This window comes from Oncorhynchus nerka, linkage group LG4 (assembly GCF_034236695.1).
Source record: "Oncorhynchus nerka isolate Pitt River linkage group LG4, Oner_Uvic_2.0, whole genome shotgun sequence".
Taxonomy (NCBI): Eukaryota; Metazoa; Chordata; class Actinopteri; order Salmoniformes; family Salmonidae; genus Oncorhynchus; species Oncorhynchus nerka.
Window position 1 is genome coordinate 77,402,147 of NC_088399.1, and position 26,556 is coordinate 77,428,702.

The following is a 26,556-nucleotide window of genomic DNA, read 5'->3' on the forward strand; positions in this document are numbered from 1 at the left end:
TACTAGAGACAGAATGTTATATACTAGAGACAGAATGTTACATACTAGAGACAGAATGTTACATACTAGAGAGACAGAATGTTACATACTAGAGAGACAGAATGTTACATACTAGATAGACAGAATGTTACATACTAGATAGACAGAATGTTATATACAAGATACAGAATGTTACATACTAGAGGCAGAATGTTATATACTAGAGAGACAGAATGTTATATACTAGAGAGACAGAATGTTATATACTAGATACACAGAATGTTATATACTAGATACACAGAATGTTGTATACTAGAGACAGAATGTTATATAGTAGATACACAGAATGTTACATACTAGAGGCAGAATGTTATATACTAGAGAGACAGAATGTTGTATACTAGAGACAGAATGTTATATACTAGATAGACAGAATGTTATATACTAGAGAGACAGAATGTTGTATACTAGAGACAGAATGTTATATACCAGAGACAGAATGTTATATACCAGAGACAGAATGTTATATACTAGAGAGACAGAATGTTATATACTAGAGAGACAGAATGTTATATACTAGAGAGACAGAATGTTATATACGAGATAGACAGAATGTTATATATTAGAGACAGAATGTTATATACTAGAGAGACAGAATGTTATATACTAGAGAGACAGAATGTTATATACTAGAGAGACAGAATGTTATATACTAGAGACAGAATGTTATATACTAGAGACAGAATGTTATATACTAGAGAGACAGAATGTTGTATACTAGATAGACAGAATGTTGTATACTCGAGACAGAATGTTGTATACTCGAGACAGAATGTTGTATACTCGAGACAGAATGTTGTATACTCGAGACAGAATGTTGTATACTCGAGACAGAATGTTGTATACTCGAGACAGAATGTTATATACTCGAGAGACAGAATGTTATATACGAGAGACAGAATGTTATATACTAGATAGAATGTTATATACTAGATAGACAGAATGTTATATACTAGAGAGACAGAATGTTATATACTAGATACACAGAATGTTGTATACTAGATACACAGAATGTTGTATACTAGATACACAGAATGTTGTATACTAGATACACAGAATGTTATATACTAGATACACAGAATGTTATATACTAGATACACAGAATGTTATATACTAGAGAGACAGAATGTTATATACTAGAGAGACAGAATGTTGTATACTAGAGACAGAATGTTATATACTAGAGACAAAATGTTATATACTAGAGACAGAATGTTATATACTAGAGAGACAGAATGTTATATACTAGACAGAATGTTATATACTAGATACACAGAATGTTGTATACTAGAGACAGAATGTTATATACTAGATACACAGAATGTTACATACTAGAGGCAGAATGTTATTTACTAGAGAGACAGAATGTTGTATACTAGATAGACAGAATGTTATATACTCGAGACAGAATGTTGTATACTCGAGACAGAATGTTGTATACTCGAGACAGAATGTTATATACGAGAGACAGAATGTTATATACTAGATAGACAGAATGTTATATACTCGAGACAGAATGTTGTATACTCGAGACAGAATGTTGTATACTCGAGACAGAATGTTGTATACTCGAGACAGAATGTTGTATACTCGAGACAGAATGTTGTATACTCGAGACAGAATGTTGTATACTCGAGACAGAATGTTATATACTCGAGACAGAATGTTATATACTCGAGAGACAGAATGTTATATACGAGACAGAATGTTATATACTAGATAGACTGTTATATACTAGATAGAATGTTATATACTAGATAGACAGAATGTTATATACTAGAGAGACAGAATGTTGTATACTAGATACACAGAATGTTGTATACTAGAGACAGAATGTTATATACTAGATACACAGAATGTTACATACTAGAGGCAGAATGTTATTTACTAGAGAGACAGAATGTTGTATACTAGAGACAGAATGTTATATACTAGATAGACAGAATGTTATATACTAGAGAGACAGAATGTTGTATACTAGAGACAGAATGTTATATACTAGAGACAGAATGTTACATACTAGAGAGACAGAATGTTACATACTAGAGAGACAGAATGTTACATACTAGATAGACAGAATGTTATATACAAGATACAGAATGTTACATACTAGAGGCAGAATGTTACATACTAGATAGACAGAATGTTGTATACTCGAGAGACAGAATGTTATATACGAGAGACAGAATGTTATATACCAGAGACAGAATGTTATATACCAGAGAGACAAAATTTCATATACGAGACAGAATGTTATATACGAGAGACAGAATGTTATATACTAGATAGACAGAATGTCATATACTAGAGAGACAGAATGTTATATACTAGATACACAGAATGTTGTATACTAGATACACAGAATGTTATATACTAGATACACAGAATGTTATATACTAGATAGGCAGAATGTTATATACTAGAGAGACAGAATGTTGTATACTAGAGACAGAATGTTATATACTAGAGAGACAGAATGTTATATACTAGAGAGACAGAATGTTATATACTAGATACACAGAATGTTATATACTAGATACACAGAATGTTGTATACTAGAGACAGAATGTTATATAGTAGATACACAGAATGTTACATACTAGACGCAGAATGTTATATACTAGAGAGACAGAATGTTGTATACTAGAGACAGAATGTTATATACTAGAGAGACAGAATGTTATATACTAGAGAGACAGAATGTTGTATACTAGAGACAGAATGTTATATACCAGAGACAGAATGTTATATACCAGAGACAGAATGTTATATACGAGAGACAGAATGTTATATACTAGAGAGACAGAATGTTATATACTAGATAGACAGAATGTTATATACTAGATAGACAGAATGTTATATACTAGAGAGACAGAATGTTATATACTAGAGAGACAGAATGAGACAGAATGTTATATACTAGAGAGACAGAATGTTATATACTAGAGACAGAATGTTATATACTAGAGACAGAATGTTGTATACTAGATAGACAGAATGTTGTATACTCGAGACAGAATGTTGTATACTCGAGACAGAATGTTGTATACTCGAGACAGAATGTTGTATACTCGAGACAGAATGTTGTATACTCGAGACAGAATGTTGTATACTCGAGACAGAATGTTGTATACTCGAGACAGAATGTTGTATACTCGAGACAGAATGTTGTATACTCGAGACAGAATGTTATATACTCGAGACAGAATGTTATATACTCGAGAGACAGAATGTTATATACGAGAGACAGAATGTTATATACTAGATAGAATGTTATATACTAGATAGACAGAATGTTATATACTAGAGAGACAGAATGTTATATACTAGATACACAGAATGTTGTATACTAGATACACAGAATGTTGTATACTAGATACACAGAATGTTGTATACTAGATACACAGAATGTTGTATACTAGATACACAGAATGTTATATACTAGAGAGACAGAATGTTATATACTAGAGAGACAGAATGTTGTATACTAGAGACAGAATGTTATACACTAGAGACAGAATGTTATATACTAGAGAGACAGAATGTTATATACTAGACAGAATGTTATATACTAGATACACAGAATGTTGTATACTAGAGACAGAATGTTATATACTAGATACACAGAATGTTACATACTAGAGGCAGAATGTTATTTACTAGAGACAGAATGTTGTATACTAGAGACAGAATGTTATATACTAGATAGACAGAATGTTATATACTAGAGAGACAGAATGTTGTATACTAGAGACAGAATGTTATATACTAGAGACAGAATGTTATATACTAGAGAGACAGAATGTTATATACTAGATACACAGAATGTTATATACTAGATACACAGAATGTTATATACTAGATACACAGAATGTTGTATACTAGAGACAGAATGTTATATAGTAGATACACAGAATGTTACATACTAGAGGCAGAATGTTATATACTAGAGAGACAGAATGTTATATACTAGAGACAGAATGTTATATACTAGAGAGACAGAATGTTATATACGAGATAGACAGAATGTTATATACTAGATAGACAGAATGTTATATACTAGAGACAGAATGTTATATACTAGAGAGACAGAATGTTATATACTAGAGAGACAGAATGTTATATACTAGAGACAGAATGTTATATACTAGAGAGACAGAATGTTATATACTAGAGACAGAATGTTATATACTAGAGACAGAATGTTATATACTAGATAGACAGAATGTTATATACTAGAGACAGAATGTTATATACTAGATAGACAGAATGTTATATACTAGAGAGACAGAATGTTATATACCAGAGACAGAATGTTATATACCAGAGACAGAATGTTACATACTAGATAGAGAGAATGTTATATACAAGATACAGAATGTTACATACTAGATAGACAGAATGTTACATACTAGAGGCAGAATGTTACATACTAGATAGACAGAATGTTATATACTAGATAGACAGAATGTTGTATACTAGAGACAGAATGTTATATACTAGAGACAGAATGTTATATACTAGAGGCAGAATGTTACATACTAGATAGACAGAATGTTGTATACTAGATAGACAGAATGTTATATACTCGAGACAGAATGTTGTATACTCGAGACAGAATGTTGTATACTCGAGACAGAATGTTGTATACTCGAGACAGAATGTTGTATACTCGAGACAGAATGTTGTATACTCGAGACAGAATGTTATATACTCGAGACAGAATGTTATATACTCGAGAGACAGAATGTTATATACGAGAGACAGAATGTTATATACTAGATAGAATGTTATATACTAGATAGACAGAATGTTATATACTAGAGAGACAGAATGTTATATACTAGATACACAGAATGTTGTATACTAGATACACAGAATGTTGTATACTAGATACACAGAATGTTATATACTAGATACACAGAATGTTATATACTAGATACACAGAATGTTATATACTAGAGAGACAGAATGTTATATACTAGAGAGACAGAATGTTGTATACTAGAGACAGAATGTTATATACTAGAGACAGAATGTTATATACTAGAGACAGAATGTTATATACTAGAGACAGAATGTTATATACTAGAGAGACAGAATGTTATATACTAGACAGAATGTTATATACTAGATACACAGAATGTTGTATACTAGAGACAGAATGTTATATACTAGATACACAGAATGTTACATACTAGAGGCAGAATGTTATTTACTAGAGAGACAGAATGTTGTATACTAGAGACAGAATGTTATATACTAGATAGACAGAATGTTATATACTAGAGAGACAGAATGTTGTATACTAGAGACAGAATGTTATATACTAGAGACAGAATGTTACATACTAGAGACAGAATGTTACATACTAGAGAGACAGAATGTTACATACTAGAGAGACAGAATGTTACATACTAGATAGACAGAATGTTACATACTAGATAGACAGAATGTTATATACAAGATACAGAATGTTACATACTAGAGGCAGAATGTTATATACTAGAGAGACAGAATGTTATATACTAGAGAGACAGAATGTTATATACTAGATACACAGAATGTTATATACTAGATACACAGAATGTTGTATACTAGAGACAGAATGTTATATAGTAGATACACAGAATGTTACATACTAGAGGCAGAATGTTATATACTAGAGAGACAGAATGTTGTATACTAGAGACAGAATGTTATATACTAGATAGACAGAATGTTATATACTAGAGAGACAGAATGTTGTATACTAGAGACAGAATGTTATATACCAGAGACAGAATGTTATATACCAGAGACAGAATGTTATATACTAGAGAGACAGAATGTTATATACTAGAGAGACAGAATGTTATATACTAGAGAGACAGAATGTTATATACGAGATAGACAGAATGTTATATATTAGAGACAGAATGTTATATACTAGAGAGACAGAATGTTATATACTAGAGAGACAGAATGTTATATACTAGAGAGACAGAATGTTATATACTAGAGACAGAATGTTATATACTAGAGACAGAATGTTATATACTAGAGAGACAGAATGTTGTATACTAGATAGACAGAATGTTGTATACTCGAGACAGAATGTTGTATACTCGAGACAGAATGTTGTATACTCGAGACAGAATGTTGTATACTCGAGACAGAATGTTGTATACTCGAGACAGAATGTTGTATACTCGAGACAGAATGTTATATACTCGAGAGACAGAATGTTATATACGAGAGACAGAATGTTATATACTAGATAGAATGTTATATACTAGATAGACAGAATGTTATATACTAGAGAGACAGAATGTTATATACTAGATACACAGAATGTTGTATACTAGATACACAGAATGTTGTATACTAGATACACAGAATGTTGTATACTAGATACACAGAATGTTATATACTAGATACACAGAATGTTATATACTAGATACACAGAATGTTATATACTAGAGAGACAGAATGTTATATACTAGAGAGACAGAATGTTGTATACTAGAGACAGAATGTTATATACTAGAGACAAAATGTTATATACTAGAGACAGAATGTTATATACTAGAGAGACAGAATGTTATATACTAGACAGAATGTTATATACTAGATACACAGAATGTTGTATACTAGAGACAGAATGTTATATACTAGATACACAGAATGTTACATACTAGAGGCAGAATGTTATTTACTAGAGAGACAGAATGTTGTATACTAGATAGACAGAATGTTATATACTCGAGACAGAATGTTGTATACTCGAGACAGAATGTTGTATACTCGAGACAGAATGTTATATACGAGAGACAGAATGTTATATACTAGATAGACAGAATGTTATATACTCGAGACAGAATGTTGTATACTCGAGACAGAATGTTGTATACTCGAGACAGAATGTTGTATACTCGAGACAGAATGTTGTATACTCGAGACAGAATGTTGTATACTCGAGACAGAATGTTGTATACTCGAGACAGAATGTTATATACTCGAGACAGAATGTTATATACTCGAGAGACAGAATGTTATATACGAGACAGAATGTTATATACTAGATAGACTGTTATATACTAGATAGAATGTTATATACTAGATAGACAGAATGTTATATACTAGAGAGACAGAATGTTGTATACTAGATACACAGAATGTTGTATACTAGAGACAGAATGTTATATACTAGATACACAGAATGTTACATACTAGAGGCAGAATGTTATTTACTAGAGAGACAGAATGTTGTATACTAGAGACAGAATGTTATATACTAGATAGACAGAATGTTATATACTAGAGAGACAGAATGTTGTATACTAGAGACAGAATGTTATATACTAGAGACAGAATGTTACATACTAGAGAGACAGAATGTTACATACTAGAGAGACAGAATGTTACATACTAGATAGACAGAATGTTATATACAAGATACAGAATGTTACATACTAGAGGCAGAATGTTACATACTAGATAGACAGAATGTTGTATACTCGAGAGACAGAATGTTATATACGAGAGACAGAATGTTATATACCAGAGACAGAATGTTATATACCAGAGAGACAAAATTTCATATACGAGACAGAATGTTATATACGAGAGACAGAATGTTATATACTAGATAGACAGAATGTCATATACTAGAGAGACAGAATGTTATATACTAGATACACAGAATGTTGTATACTAGATACACAGAATGTTATATACTAGATACACAGAATGTTATATACTAGATAGGCAGAATGTTATATACTAGAGAGACAGAATGTTGTATACTAGAGACAGAATGTTATATACTAGAGAGACAGAATGTTATATACTAGAGAGACAGAATGTTATATACTAGATACACAGAATGTTATATACTAGATACACAGAATGTTGTATACTAGAGACAGAATGTTATATAGTAGATACACAGAATGTTACATACTAGACGCAGAATGTTATATACTAGAGAGACAGAATGTTGTATACTAGAGACAGAATGTTATATACTAGAGAGACAGAATGTTATATACTAGAGAGACAGAATGTTGTATACTAGAGACAGAATGTTATATACCAGAGACAGAATGTTATATACCAGAGACAGAATGTTATATACTAGAGAGACAGAATGTTATATACTAGAGAGACAGAATGTTATATACTAGATAGACAGAATGTTATATACTAGATAGACAGAATGTTATATACTAGATAGACAGAATGTTATATACTAGAGAGACAGAATGAGACAGAATGTTATATACTAGAGAGACAGAATGTTATATACTAGAGACAGAATGTTATATACTAGAGACAGAATGTTGTATACTAGATAGACAGAATGTTGTATACTCGAGACAGAATGTTGTATACTCGAGACAGAATGTTGTATACTCGAGACAGAATGTTGTATACTCGAGACAGAATGTTGTATACTCGAGACAGAATGTTGTATACTCGAGACAGAATGTTGTATACTCGAGACAGAATGTTGTATACTCGAGACAGAATGTTGTATACTCGAGACAGAATGTTATATACTCGAGACAGAATGTTATATACTCGAGAGACAGAATGTTATATACTAGAGACAGAATGTTATATACTAGAGAGACAGAATGTTATATACTAGATAGACAGAATGTTATATACTAGAGAGACAGAATGTTATATACTAGATACACAGAATGTTGTATACTAGATACACAGAATGTTGTATACTAGATACACAGAATGTTGTATACTAGATACACAGAATGTTGTATACTAGATACACAGAATGTTATATACTAGAGAGACAGAATGTTATATACTAGAGAGACAGAATGTTGTATACTAGAGACAGAATGTTATACACTAGAGACAGAATGTTATATACTAGAGAGACAGAATGTTATATACTAGACAGAATGTTATATACTAGATACACAGAATGTTGTATACTAGAGACAGAATGTTATATACTAGATACACAGAATGTTACATACTAGAGGCAGAATGTTATTTACTAGAGACAGAATGTTGTATACTAGAGACAGAATGTTATATACTAGATAGACAGAATGTTATATACTAGAGAGACAGAATGTTGTATACTAGAGACAGAATGTTATATACTAGAGACAGAATGTTATATACTAGAGAGACAGAATGTTATATACTAGATACACAGAATGTTATATACTAGATACACAGAATGTTATATACTAGATACACAGAATGTTGTATACTAGAGACAGAATGTTATATAGTAGATACACAGAATGTTACATACTAGAGGCAGAATGTTATATACTAGAGAGACAGAATGTTATATACTAGAGACAGAATGTTATATACTAGAGAGACAGAATGTTATATACGAGATAGACAGAATGTTATATACTAGATAGACAGAATGTTATATACTAGAGACAGAATGTTATATACTAGAGAGACAGAATGTTATATACTAGAGAGACAGAATGTTATATACTAGAGACAGAATGTTATATACTAGAGAGACAGAATGTTATATACTAGAGACAGAATGTTATATACTAGAGACAGAATGTTATATACTAGATAGACAGAATGTTATATACTAGAGACAGAATGTTATATACTAGATAGACAGAATGTTATATACTAGAGAGACAGAATGTTATATACCAGAGACAGAATGTTATATACCAGAGACAGAATGTTATATACGAGAGACAGAATGTTATATACTAGAGAGACAGAATGTTATATACTAGATAGACAGAATGTTATATACTAGAGAGACAGAATGTTATATACTCGAGACAGAATGTTATATACTCGAGACAGAATGTTATATACGAGATACACAGAATGTTATATACTAGATACACAGAATGTTACATACTAGATACAGAATGTTATATACTAGATACAGAATGTTATATACGAGAGAGACAGAATGTTATATACTAGATACACAGAATGTTATATACTAGAGAGACAGAATGTTGTATACTAGAGACAGAATGTTATATACGAGAGACAGAATGTTATATACGAGAGACAGAATGTTATATACTAGAGAGACAGAATGTTATATACTAGAGAGACAGAATGTTATATACTAGATACACAGAATGTTATATACTAGAGAGACAGAATGTTGTATACTAGAGACAGAATGTTGTATACTAGAGACAGAATGTTATATACTAGAGACAGAATGTTATATACTAGAGAGACAGAATGTTATATACCAGAGACAGAATGTTATATACCAGAGACAGAATGTTATATACCAGAGACAGAATGTTATATACTAGAGAGACAGAATGTTATATACGAGAGACAGAATGTTATATACGAGAGACAGAATGTTATATACTAGAGAGACAGAATGTTATATACCAGAGAGACAGAATGTTATATACCAGAGACAGAATGTTATATACCAGAGACAGAATGTTATATACCAGAGACAGAATGTTATATACCAGAGACAGAATGTTATATACCAGAGACAGAATGTTATATACTAGAGAGACAGAATGTTATATACTAGAGAGACAGAATGTTATATACTAGATAGACAGAATGTTATATACAAGATACAGAATGTTATATACTAGAAGCAGAATGTTACATACTAGAGACAGAATGTTATATACCAGAGACAGAATGTTATATACTAGAGAGACAGAATGTTATATACTAGAGAGACAGAATGTTATATACTAGATAGACAGAATGTTATATACTAGATAGACAGAATGTTATATACTAGAGACAGAATGTTATATACTAGATAGACAGAATGTTATATACTAGATAGACAGAATGTTATATACTAGATAGACAGAATGTTATATACCAGAGACAGAATGTTATATACTAGAGACAGAATGTTATATACTAGATAGACAGAATGTTATATACTAGATAGACAGAATGTTATATACTAGATAGACAGAATGTTATATACTAGATAGACAGAATGTTATATACTAGAGACAGAATGTTATATACTAGATAGACAGAATGTTATATACTAGAGAGACAGAATGTTATATACTAGAGAGACAGAATGTTATATACTAGATAGACAGAATGTTATATACTAGAGAGACAGAATGTTATATACTAGAGAGACAGAATGTTATATACTAGATAGACAGAATGTTATATACTCGAGACAGAATGTTATATACTAGATACACAGAATGTTGTATAGTAGATACACAGAAAGTTATATACTAGATACACAGAATGTTACATACTAGAGGCAGAATGTTGTATACTAGAGACAGAATGTTGTATACTAGAGACAGAATGTTATATACTAGAGACAGAATGTTATATACTAGAGACAGAATGTTATATACGAGAGACAGAATGTTATATACTAAATAGACAGAATGTTGTATACTCGAGACAGAATGTTATATACGAGAGGCAGAATGTTATATACTAGATACACAGAATGTTACATACTAGAGGCAGAATGTTATTTACTAGAGAGACAGAATGTTATATACTAGATAGACAGAATGTTGTATACTCGAGACAGAATGTTATATACTAGATAGACAGAATGTTATATACCAGAGACAGAATGTTATATACTAGAGACAGAATGTTATATACTAGATAGACAGAATGTTATATACTAGATAGACAGAATGTTATATACTAGATAGACAGAATGTTATATACGAGACAGAATGTTATATACTAGATAGACAGAATGTTATATACTAGAGAGACAGAATGTTATATACTAGATAGACAGAATGTTATATACTAGAGAGACAGAATGTTATATACTAGAGAGACAGAATGTTATATACTAGAGAGACAGAATGTTATATACTAGATAGACAGAATGTTATATACTAGAGAGACAGAATGTTATATACTAGAGAGACAGAATGTTATATACTAGATAGACAGAATGTTATATACTAGAAAGACAGAATGTTATATACTCGAGACAGAATGTTATATACTAGATACACAGAATGTTGTATACTAGATACACAGAATGTTATATACTAGATACACAGAATGTTACATACTAGAGGCAGAATGTTGTATACTAGAGACAGAATGTTGTATACTAGAGACAGAATGTTATATACTAGAGACAGAATGTTATATACTAGAGACAGAATGTTATATACTAGAGACAGAATGTTATATACTAGAGACAGAATGTTATATACTAGAGACAGAATGTTGTATACTAGAGACAGAATGTTATATACTAGAGACAGAATGTTATATACTAGATAGACAGAATGTTATATACTAGATAGACAGAATGTTATATACTAGAGACAGAATGTTATATACTAGATAGACAGAATGTTATATACTAGAGAGACAGAATGTTATATACGAGAGACAGAATGTTATATACTAGATACACAGAATGTTGTATACTAGATACACAGAATGTTATATATTAGATACACAGAATGTTATATACTAGATAGGCAGAATGTTATATACTAGAGAGACAGAATGTTGTATACTAGAGACAGAATGTTATATACTAGAGACAGAATGTTATATACTAGAGAGACAGAATGTTATATACTAGATAGACAGAATGTTATATACTAGATAGACAGAATGTTATATACGAGAGACAGAATGTTATATACGAGAGACAGAATGTTATATACTAAATAGACAGAATGTTGTATACTCGAGACAGAATGTTATATACGAGAGGCAGAATGTTATATACTAGATACACAGAATGTTACATACTAGAGGCAGAATGTTATTTACTAGAGAGACAGAATGTTATTTACTAGAGAGACAGAATGTTGTATACTAGAGACAGAATGTTATATACTAGAGAGACAGAATGTTGTATACTAGAGACAGAATGTTATATACTAGAGAGACAGAATGTTACATACTAGATACACAGAATGTTACATACTAGAGGCAGAATGTTATTTACTAGAGAGACAGAATGTTGTATACTAGAGACAGAATGTTATATACTAGATAGACAGAATGTTATATACTAGAGAGACAGAATGTTATATACTAGAGGCAGAATGTTACATACTAGATAGACAGAATGTTATATACATGATACAGAATGTTACATACTAGAGGCAGAATGTTACATACTAGAGGCAGAATGTTACATACTAGAGGCAGAATGTTACATACTAGATAGACAGAATGTTATATACATGATACAGAATGTTACATACTAGAGGCAGAATGTTACATACTCGAGCCAGAATGTTACATACTCGAGCCAGACAGAATGTTATATACTCGAGAGACAGAATGTTATATACACGAGACAGAATGTTATATACCAGAGAGACAGAATGTTATATACGAGAGACAGAATGTTATATACTAGATACACAGAATGTTATATACTAGATACACAGAATGTTATATACTAGATACACAGAATGTTGTATACTAGATACGCAGAATGTTATATACTAGATACGCAGAATGTTATATACTAGATAGGCAGAATGTTATATACTAGAGAGACAGAATGTTGTATACTAGAGACAGAATGTTATATACCAGAGACAGAATGTTATATACCAGAGAGACAGAATGTTATATACGAGAGACGGAATGTTATATACGAGAGACAGAATGTTATATACTAGAGAGACAGAATGTTATATACTAGAGAGACAGAATGTTATATACTAGATACACAGAATGTTATATACTAGAGACAGAATGTTGTATACTAGAGACAGAATGTTATATACGAGAGACAGAATGTTATATACTAGAGAGACAGAATGTTATATACTAGAGAGACAGAATGTTATATACTAGAGAGACAGAATGGTATATACTAGAGAGACAGAATGTTGTATACTAGAGACAGAATGTTATATACTAGAGACAGAATGTTATATACTAGAGACAGAATGTTATATACTAGAGACAGAATGTTATATACCAGAGACAGAATGTTATATACCAGAGACAGAATGTTATATACCAGAGACAGAATGTTATATACCAGAGACAGAATGTTATATACTAGAGAGACAGAATGTTATATACTAGAGAGACAGAATGTTATATACCAGAGACAGAATGTTACTAGATAGACAGAATGTTACTAGATAGACAGAATGTTATATACTAGAGAGACAGAATGTTATATACTCGAGACAGAATGTTATATACTCGAGACAGAATGTTATATACTAGATACACAGAATGTTACATACTAGAGGCAGAATGTTATATACTAGAGAGACAGAATGTTGTATACTAGAGACAGAATGTTATATACTAGATAGACAGAATGTTATATACTAGAGAGACAGAATGTTATATACTAGATAGACAGAATGTTATATACTATATAGACAGAATGTTATATACAAGATACAGAATGTTATATACTAGAAGCAGAATGTTACATACTAGAGACAGAATGTTTTATACTAGATAGACAGAATGTTATATACCAGAGACAGAATGTTATATACTAGAGAGACAGAATGTTATATACTAGAGAGACAGAATGTTATATACTAGATAGACAGAATGTTATATACTAGATAGACAGAATGTTATATACTAGAGACAGAATGTTATATACTAGATAGACAGAATGTTATATACTAGATAGACAGAATGTTATATACTAGAGGCAGAATGTTATATACTAGAGAGACAGAATGTTATATACCAGAGACAGAATGTTATATACCAGAGACAGAATGTTATATACTAGAGAGACAGAATGTTATATACTAGAGAGACAGAATGTTATATACGAGAGACAGAATGTTATATACTAGATACACAGAATGTTGTATACTAGATACACAGAATGTTATATACTAGATAGGCAGAATGTTATATACTAGAGAGACAGAATGTTATATACTAGAGAGACAGAATGTTGTATACTAGAGACAGAATGTTATATACTAGAGACAGAATGTTATATACTAGAGAGACAGAATGTTATATACTAGATAGACAGAATGTTATATACTAGATAGACAGAATGTTATATACGAGAGACAGAATGTTATATACGAGAGACAGAATGTTATATACTAAATAGACAGAATGTTGTATACTCGAGACAGAATGTTATATACGAGAGACAGAATGTTATATACTAAATAGACAGAATGTTGTATACTCGAGACAGAATGTTATATACGAGAGGCAGAATGTTATATACTAGATACACAGAATGTTACATACTAGAGGCAGAATGTTATTTACTAGAGAGACAGAATGTTATTTACTAGAGAGACAGAATGTTGTATACTAGAGACAGAATGTTATATACTAGAGAGACAGAATGTTGTATACTAGAGACAGAATGTTATATACTAGAGAGACAGAATGTTACATACTAGATACACAGAATGTTACATACTAGAGGCAGAATGTTATTTACTAGAGAGACAGAATGTTGTATACTAGAGACAGAATGTTATATACTAGATAGACAGAATGTTATATACTAGAGAGACAGAATGTTATATACTAGAGGCAGAATGTTACATACTAGATAGACAGAATGTTATATACATGATACAGAATGTTACATACTAGAGGCAGAATGTTACATACTAGAGGCAGAATGTTACATACTAGAGGCAGAATGTTACATACTAGATAGACAGAATGTTATATACATGATACAGAATGTTACATACTAGAGGCAGAATGTTATATACTAGATACACAGAATGTTATATACTAGATACACAGAATGTTATATACGAGAGACAGAATGTTATATACGAGAGACAGAATGTTATATACGAGAGACAGAATGTTATATACTAGATACACAGAATGTTATATACTAGATACACAGAATGTTATATACTAGATACACAGAATGTTATATACTAGATACACAGAATGTTGTATACTAGATACGCAGAATGTTATATACTAGATAGGCAGAATGTTATATACTAGAGAGACAGAATGTTGTATACTAGAGACAGAATGTTATATACCAGAGACAGAATGTTATATACCAGAGAGACAGAATGTTATATACGAGAGACGGAATGTTATATACGAGAGACAGAATGTTATATACTAGAGAGACAGAATGTTATATACTAGAGAGACAGAATGTTATATACTAGATACACAGAATGTTATATACTAGAGACAGAATGTTGTATACTAGAGACAGAATGTTATATACGAGAGACAGAATGTTATATACTAGAGAGACAGAATGTTATATACTAGAGAGACAGAATGTTATATACTAGATACACAGAATGGTATATACTAGAGAGACAGAATGTTGTATACTAGAGACAGAATGTTATATACTAGAGACAGAATGTTATATACTAGAGACAGAATGTTATATACTAGAGACAGAATGTTATATACCAGAGACAGAATGTTATATACCAGAGACAGAATGTTATATACCAGAGACAGAATGTTATATACCAGAGACAGAATGTTATATACTAGAGAGACAGAATGTTATATACTAGAGAGACAGAATGTTATATACCAGAGACAGAATGTTACTAGATAGACAGAATGTTACTAGATAGACAGAATGTTATATACTAGAGAGACAGAATGTTATATACTCGAGACAGAATGTTATATACTCGAGACAGAATGTTATATACTAGATACACAGAATGTTACATACTAGAGGCAGAATGTTATATACTAGAGAGACAGAATGTTGTATACTAGAGACAGAATGTTATATACTAGATAGACAGAATGTTATATACTAGAGAGACAGAATGTTATATACTAGATAGACAGAATGTTATATACTATATAGACAGAATGTTATATACAAGATACAGAATGTTATATACTAGAAGCAGAATGTTACATACTAGAGACAGAATGTTTTATACTAGATAGACAGAATGTTATATACTAGAGGCAGAATGTTATATACTAGAGAGACAGAATGTTATATACCAGAGACAGAATGTTATATACTAGAGAGACAGAATGTTATATACTAGAGAGACAGAATGTTATATACTAGATAGACAGAATGTTATATACTAGATAGACAGAATGTTATATACTAGATAGACAGAATGTTATATACTAGATAGACAGAATGTTATATACTAGAGGCAGAATGTTATATACTAGAGAGACAGAATGTTATATACCAGAGACAGAATGTTATATACCAGAGACAGAATGTTATATACTAGAGAGACAGAATGTTATATACTAGAGAGACAGAATGTTATATACTAGATAGAAAGAATGTTATATACTAGATAGACAGAATGTTATATACTAGATAGACAGAATGTTATATACCAGAGACAGAATGTTATATACCAGAGACAGAATGTTATATACTAGAGAGACAGAATGTTATACACTAGAGAGACAGAATGTTATATACTAGATAGACAGAATGTTATATACTAGAGACAGAATGTTATATACTAGATAGACAGAATGTTATATACTAGATACACAGAATGTTGTATACTAGATACACAGAATGTTACATACTAGAGGCAGAATGTTGTATACTAGAGACAGAATGTTGTATACTAGAGACAGAATGTTATATACTAGAGACAGAATGTTATATACTAGAGACAGAATGTTCTTCTTGATCCAAATCAGTCAGGTTTCAAGACTAGTCATTCAACTGAGACTGCTCTTCTCTGTATCACGGAGGCGCTCCGCACTGCTAAAGCTAACTCTCTCTCCTCTGCTCTCATCCTTCTAGACCTATCGGCTGCCTTCGATACTGTGAACCATCAGATCCTCCTCTCCACCCTCTCCGAGTTGGGCATCTCCGGCGCGGCCCACGCTTGGATTGCGTCCTACCTGACAGGTCGCTCCTACCAGGTGGCGTGGCGAGAATCCGTCTCCTCACCACGTGCTCTCACCACTGGTGTCCCCCAGGGCTCTGTTCTAGGCCCTCTCCTATTCTCGCTATACACCAAGTCACTTGGCCCTGTCATAACCTCACATGGTCTCTCCTATCATTGCTATGCAGACGACACACAATTAATCTTCTCCTTTCCCCCTTCTGACGACCAGGTGGCGAATCGCATCTCTGCATGTCTGGCAGACATATCAGTGTGGATGACGGATCATCACCTCAAGCTGAACCTCGGCAAGACGGAGCTGCTCTTCCTCCCGGGGAAGGACTGCCCGTTCCATGATCTCGCCATCACGGTTGACAACTCCATTGTGTCCTCGTCCCAGAGCGCTAAGAACCTTGGCGTGATCCTGGACAACACCCTGTCGTTCTCAAATAACATCAAGGCGGTGGCCCGTTCCTGTAGGTTCATGCTCTACAACATCCGCAGAGTACGACCCTGCCTCACACAGGAAGCGGCGCAGGTCCTAATCCAGGCACTTGTCATCTCCCGTCTGGATTACTGCAACTCGCTGTTGGCTGGGCTCCCTGCCTGTGCCATTAAACCCCTACAACTCATCCAGAACGCCGCAGCCCGTCTGGTGTTCAACCTTCACAAGTTCTCTCACGTCACCCCGCTCCTCCGCTCTCTCCACTGGCTTCCAGTTGAAGCTCGCATCTGCTACAAGACCATGGTGCTTGCCTACGGAGCTGTGAGGGGAACGGCACCTCACTACCTCCAGGCTCTGATCAGGCCCTACACCCAAACAAGGGCACTGCGTTCATCCACCTCTGGCCTGCTCGCCTCCCTACCACTGAGGAAGTACAGTTCCCGCTCAGCCCAGTCAAAACTGTTCGCTGCTCTGGCCCCCCAATGGTGGAACAAACTCCCTCACGACGCCAGGACAGCGGAGTCAATCACCACCTTCCGGAGACACCTGAAACCCCACCTCTTTAAGGAATACCTAGGATAGGATAAAGTAATCCTTCTCCCCCTCCCCCCTTAAAAGACCTAGATGCACTATTGTAAAGTGGCTGTTCCACTGGATGTCATAAGGTGAAAGCACCAATTTGTAAGTCGCTCTGGATAAGAGCGTCTGCTAAATGACTTAAATGTAAATGTAAATGTTATATACTAGAGACAGAATGTTATATACTAGAGAGACAGAATGTTATATACTAGAGACAGAATGTTGTATACTAGAGACAGAATGTTATATACTAGATAGACAGAATGTTATATACTAGAGAGACAGAATGTTATATACTAGATACAGAATGTTATATACTAGAGAGACAGAATGTTATATACTAGATACAGAATGTTATATACTAGAGACAGAATGTTGTATACTAGATAGACAGAATGTTATATACTAGATAGACAGAATGTTATATACTAGAGAGACAGAATGTTGTATACTAGAGACAGAATGTTATATACTAGATAGACAGAATGTTATATACTAGAGAGACAGAATGTTATATACGAGAGACAGAATGTTATATACTAGATACACAGAATGTTGTATACTAGATACACAGAATGTTATATATTAGATACACAGAATGTTATATACTAGATAGGCAGAATGTTATATACTAGAGAGACAGAATGTTGTATACTAGAGACAGAATGTTATATACTAGAGACAGAATGTTATATACTAGAGACAGAATGTTATATACTAGATAGACAGAATGTTATATACTAGATAGACAGAATGTTATATACGAGAGACAGAATGTTATATACTAAATAGACAGAATGTTGTATACTCGAGACAGAATGTTATATACGAGAGACAGAATGTTATATACTAAATAGACAGAATGTTGTATACTCGAGACAGAATGTTATATACGAAAGGCAGAATGTTATATACTAGAGGCAGAATGTTATTTACTAGAGAGACAGAATGTTGTATACTAGAGACAGAATGTTATATACTAGATAGACAGAATGTTATATACTAGAGAGACAGAATGTTGTATACTAGAGACAGAATGTTATATACTAGAGAGACAGAATGTTATATACTAGATACACAGAATGTTACATACTAGAGGCAGAATGTTATTTACTAGAGAGACAGAATGTTGTATACTAGAGACAGAATGTTATATACTAGATAGACAGAATGTTATATACTACAGAGACAGAATGTTATATACTAGAGGCAGAATGTTACATACTAGATAGACAGAATGTTATATACATGATACAGAATGTTACATACTAGAGGCAGAATGTTACATACTAGAGGCAGAATGTTACAGGCAGAATGTTACATACTAGAGGCAGAATGTTACATACTAGATAGACAGAATGTTATATACATGATACAGAATGTTACATACTAGAGGCAGAATGTTACATACTCGAGACAGAATGTTATATACGAGATAGACAGAATGTTATATACTAGATAGACAGAATGTTGTATACTCGAGACAGAATGTTATATACGAGATAGACAGAATGTTATATACTAGAGAGACAGAATGTTATATACTAGATAGACAGAATGTTATATACTAGAGAGACAGAATGTTATATACTAGATACACAGAATGTTGTATACTAGATACACAGAATGTTATATATTAGATACACAGAATGTTATTTACTAGAGAGACAGAATGTTGTATACTAGAGACAGAATGTTATATACTAGAGACAGAATGTTATATACTAGATAGACAGAATGTTATATACTAGATAGACAGAATGTTATATACGAGAGACAGAATGTTATATACGAGAGACAGAATGTTATATACGAGAGACAGAATGTTATATACTAAATAGACAGAATGTTGTATACTCGAGACAGAATGTTATATACGAGAGGCAGAATGTTATATACTAGATACACAGAATGTTACATACTAGAGGCAGAATGTTATTTACTAGAGAGACAGAATGTTGTATACTAGAGACAGAATGTTATATACTAGATAGACAGAATGTTATATACTAGAGAGACAGAATGTTGTATACTAGAGACAGAATGTTATATACTAGAGAGACAGAATGTTACATACTAGATAGACAGAATGTTATATACTAGAGGCAGAATGTTACATACTAGATAGACAGAATGTTATATACATGATACAGAATGTTACATACTAGAGGCAGAATGTTACATACTAGAGGCAGAATGTTACATACTAGAGGCAGAATGTTACATACTAGAGGCAGAATGTTACATACTAGATAGACAGAATGTTATATACATGATACAGAATGTTACATACTAGAGGCAGAATGTTACATACTCGAGACAGAATGTTATATACGAGATAGACAGAATGTTATATACTCGAGAGACAGAATGTTATATACACGAGACAGAATGTTATATACCAGAGACAGAATGTTATATACCAGAGAGACAGAATGTTATATACCAGAGAGACAGAATGTTATATACGAGAGACAGAATGTTATATACTAGATACACAGAATGTTATATACTAGATACACAGAATGTTATATACTAGATACACAGAATGTTGTATACTAGATACGCAGAATGTTATATACTAGATAGGCAGAATGTTATATACTAGAGAGACAGAATGTTGTATACTAGAGACAGAATGTTATATACTAGAGGCAGAATGTTACATACTAGAGACAGAATGTTATATACTAGACAGACAGAATGTTACATACTAGATACACAGAATGTTATATACTAGACACACAGAATGTTATATACTAGATAGGCAGAATGTTGTATACTAGATACACAGAATGTTATATACTAGAGACAGAATGTTATATACGAGATAGACAGAATGTTATATACGAGAGACAGAATGTTATATACGAGAGACAGAATGTTATATACGAGATAGACAGAATGTTATATACTAGATAGACAGAATGTTGTATACTCGAGACAGAATGTTATATACGAGATAGACAGAATGTTATATACTAGAGAGACAGAATGTTATATACCAGAGACAGAATGTTATATACCAGAGACAGAATGTTATATACTAGAGAGACAGAATGTTATATACTAGAGAGACAGAATGTTATATACTAGAGAGACAGAATGTTATATACTCGAGACAGAATGTTATATACTCGAGACAGAATGTTATATACGAGAGACAGAATGTTATATACTAGAGACAGAATGTTATATACTAGATACACAGAATGTTGTATACTAGATACACAGAATGTTATATACTAGATACACAGAATGTTACATACTAGAGGCAGAATGTTATATACTAGAGAGGCAGAATGTTGTATACTAGAGACAGAATGTTATATACTAGATAGACAGAATGTTGTATACTAGATACACAGAATGTTATATACTAGATACACAGAATGTTACATACTAGAGGCAGAATGTTATATACTAGAGAGGCAGAATGTTGTATACTAGAGACAGAATGTTATATACTAGAGGCAGAATGTTACATACTAGACAGACAGAATGTTACATACTAGATACACAGAATGTTATATACTAGATAGACAGAATGTTATATACTAGAGACAGAATGTTTTATACTAGATAGACAGAATGGTATATACTAGAGGCAGAATGTTATATACTAGATAGACAGAATGTTATATACAAGAGACATAATGTTATATACTAGAGAGACATAATGTTCCAACTTCTCACAGATGACTAGATGACATACGTAGAGGGGAGGAAAGGAAAGGAAGGGTTCGAAAGGAAGTCCGTAAATTACACATCCACACATATACCCCCCCCCCACACACAGACACGCACACACACATTGTAAAACACTGACGTGAAGTTAGAGCATACTATCACAAAATATATTATTCAGAAGTATGTTTGTCAGAGGGTGTGTGTGTGTGTGTGTGTGTACTCACGGTGGGGTTGCGGTGGTCTGGTACTCTGTAGTTCTGGTTCTGCAGCAGTCTGCAGCTGTCTGCAGCCAGTCTCTGGACCAGCTCTAGTCTGGTCAGCTCCTCGCGGCCACACACACCGTCCGGCCGCACCCCCCAGCTGTAAGGAACGGGACTGAGAGAACAGGTATCTTAGTCCATAGCCCAACGATATCATCAGGTCACAGGATTAGAGGTGAGAGGTTAAATATAAAGGTAGGTAACACCCCAAAATAGATTTTGGATCAAATCTACCCCACTCTCACGGTCTGTCAGCTAGTCTTTCTGTCTGTCTCAGGGTCTCTTTCTGTAAATCACAGAGAAAGAGAGAAAATAACTCAAAATAATCCCAGTCTCTCTCTCTCTCTCTCTCTCTATACCTCTCTGTGTGTGTGTGTGTGTGTGTGTTCTTCAGAAACGTAGTGTCGTGTCCTCCCTAGCAGCGCCCTGACTTTAGAAACTCTGGGGCTGTGGGCTTCGATGGGCCAGTGTGGATGTGTGGAGGAGAACGAGGGGGTGTTCTTAGCGATAATCTGTTGTTGTGGGGGCAGGTTATATTTGGGATGGAGGAGATCCCTTGGTAATATAATGGTATCATCAGTAAGGCAATATGGACTGTTTATTTATATTGGAGTCTACACGCTGTGTGTGTGCAGATTGGCTGTGAGCAGGGTACTTCCCGCGAGTGAAACTATTCCACGGTGCCGCCACCACACACACACACACACACCTTCCTGCAAACCATTGTTTACAAAGAAAACACCCCTGATAACAACACACTCTATCTGAGCCACAACCCAAAGTCCAGTCTCCCCTCTTCTACTTCCTCACTCAAAGAGAGATCAGCCAAGTAAACACGCACACACACGTGATGGAGGGAATGAATTATTGAAGTAGTGTAAAAGGTGTATTCAGTATACACTCTTCTACTTTCCTCTCTTGTCCGCTCCTCCCCTCTTCTCCCATCCTTCCCACTCCTCTCCTGTGTGTGTGTACTTTCCTCTCTTGTCTGCTCCTCCCCTCTTCTCCCATCCTTCCCTCTCCTGTGTGTGTGTGTGTGTGTGTATCAAAATGCTGTAATTTTTAGACTGCTGGCTGGTGGCAATAATGTAATTACTTGTTCAGTAATTAAAGTTGAAAATTCAAACATGGCAGATTGTAAAATACATTGTTGCTCTAACAGTATACTCATCAGCTACCAATAGATGTTTTATAATATAAAACTGTCCTGTACAGGCTACCTGAACCTGCATGACATGATCCATCCTCGTGCTCTCTTCCAGCTTGGACAGAAAGTTGTTGTGCGTAAAACCAGGCTATTAATGACCAATAATACAGCCAGTCCACCCTCAAAACACTAGCTTACTATGGATTTTTTCATGATTCAGTCTACTATCTATCTATAGCTATTAGAGGTTGACTGATTAATCGGCATTTTCATAACAATCGGTAATCTGCATTTTTGGACACCAATTGTGGCCGATTTTTTTTTTTTAATTTTTTTTTTTTATACCTTTATTTAACTAGGCAAGTCAATTAAGAACACATTCTTATTTTCAATGACGTCCTAGGAACGGTGGGTTAACTGCCTTGTTCATGGGCAGAACGACAGATTTTTACCTTGTCAGCTCGGGGATTCGAACTTGCAACCTTCTGGTTACTAGTCCAACGCTCTAACCACCTGCCTTACATTGCACTCCACGAGGAGACTGCGTGGCAGGCTGACTACCTGTTACGCGAGTGCAGCAAGGAGCCAAGGTAAGTTGCTAGCTAGCATTAAACTTATCTTATAAAAAACAATCAACCTTAACATAATCACAAGTTAACTACAAATGGTTGATGATATTACTAGGTTAACTAGCTTGTCCTGCGTTGCATATAATCGATGTGGTGTCTTAATTTCTCATCGAATCACAGCCTACTTCTCCAAACGGGTGATGACTTAACAAGCGCATTTGCGAAAAAAGCACTGTTGTTGCACCAATGTATACCTAACCATAAACATCAATGCCTTTCTGTCACGCCCTGACCTGAGATATCTGTAACGGTTTTCTTCCTCTTCTTCCGAAGAGGAGAGGCGAGAAGGATCGGAGGACCAAAATGCAGCGTGGTTAAAGTTCATGTTTTTTTAATAAGATAAACTATACATGAACAGAATACAAAACAAGAAACGTGAAAACAGTCCCGTGTGGCACAAACACTGACACAGGAGACAACCACCCACAAAATACCCAAAGAATATGGCTGCCTAAATATGGTTCCCAATCAGAGACAATGATAAACACCTGCCTCTGATTGAGAACCACTCTAGGCAACCATATACTTATCTAGACAACTACACTGAACACAACCCCATAAATCTAATAAACCCCTAGACAAGACGAAACACAATAAATCACCCATGTCACACCCTGGCCTAACCAAAATAATAAAGAAAACACAGATAACTAAGACCAGGGTGTGACACTATCTCTGTTTTCTTTATATTTAGGTCAGGGTGTGACTGACTAGGGTGGGTACGCTAGTTTTTGTATTGTCTAGGGGTTTTGTATTGTCTAGGGTTTTTGTATGTCTATGGTTTTGTAGATCTAGGATTTTTTGTAATTCTCTGTTGGCCTGATATGGTTCCCAATCAGAGACAGCTGTTTATCGTCGTCTCTGATTGGGGATCATATTTAGGTAGCCATTTCCCTTTGGTGTTTGTGGGATCTTGTCTATGTGTAGTTGCCTGTCAGCACTCGTTTGTATAGCATCATGTTTCGGTTTCTTATTTTGTTAGTTTGTTCAGTGATTCATTCTTTAAATAAATAAGAATGTACGCATACCACCCTGCGCCTTGGTCCGATCCTTATAACGACCGTGACACTTTCTTTAAAATCAATACACAAGTATATTGTCACGACTTCCGCCAAAGTTGGCTCCCCTGCCTGTTCGGGCGGTGCTCGGCGGTCGTCGTCACCGGCCTACTAGGCGCCACCGATCCCTTTTTCGTTGTCTGTTTGTTTTGTCTTATTAGTTGCACCTGTGTCTATTTGTGTGTGCTTGATGGGCTTCCTTATTTAAAGTAGATTTACCCGCCCTCGTTTAGTGCGGGATTAATTTTGTGTTGCGTGTGTGCGTTGGTTAGGTGTGTTCGTGTTCTGGACCCTGTGTTTTGGGTGGTCCATATATTTCCGCGCCCTGTGTTGTGGGCTTGTTTGTTTGTGCCGTATTAAAGTGCACTTTTCCCCGTGGAACTCTCTGCGCCTGATTCCATTCCTCACACACCTAGTTCACCGTGACATATATATTTTTAAACCTGCATATTTAGTGAATATTGCCTGCTAACATGACTTTCTTTTAAGTAGGGAAATTGTGTTACTTCTCTTGCGTTCCGTGCAAGCAGAGTCAGGGTATATGCAGCAGTTTGGGCCATCTGGCTCGTTGTGAACTGTGTGAAGACCGTTTATTCCTAACAAAGACCGTAATTAATTTGCCAGAATTGTACATAATTATGACATAACATTGAAGGTTGTACAATGTAACAGCAATATTTAGTCTTATGGATGTCACTCGTTAGATAAAATACGGAACGGTTCGAAATAAACGTTTTCGAAATGATAGTTTCCAGATTTTACCATATTAATGACCTAAGGCTCGTATTTCTGTGTGTTATTATGTTATAATTAAGTCTATGATTTGATAGAGCAGTCTGACTGAGCGATGGTAGGCACCAGCAGGCTCGTAAGCATTCATTCAAACAGAACTTTCGTGC

The 26,556-nt window shown here is 33.9% G+C and overlaps 1 protein-coding gene across 1 annotated transcript in view; it reads right to left on the bottom strand.

The window, feature by feature from the left end:
* The window catches only part of rapgef5a (Rap guanine nucleotide exchange factor (GEF) 5a), a 96,243-nt gene that overhangs the window by 31,527 nt on the left and 38,160 nt on the right, over positions 1 to 26,556 (bottom strand). Inside the window, 2 exon segments of the mRNA XM_065017898.1 lie at positions 22,788 to 22,914; positions 22,916 to 22,938. Coding sequence (XP_064873970.1) covers positions 22,788 to 22,914; positions 22,916 to 22,938 — 150 coding nt within the window.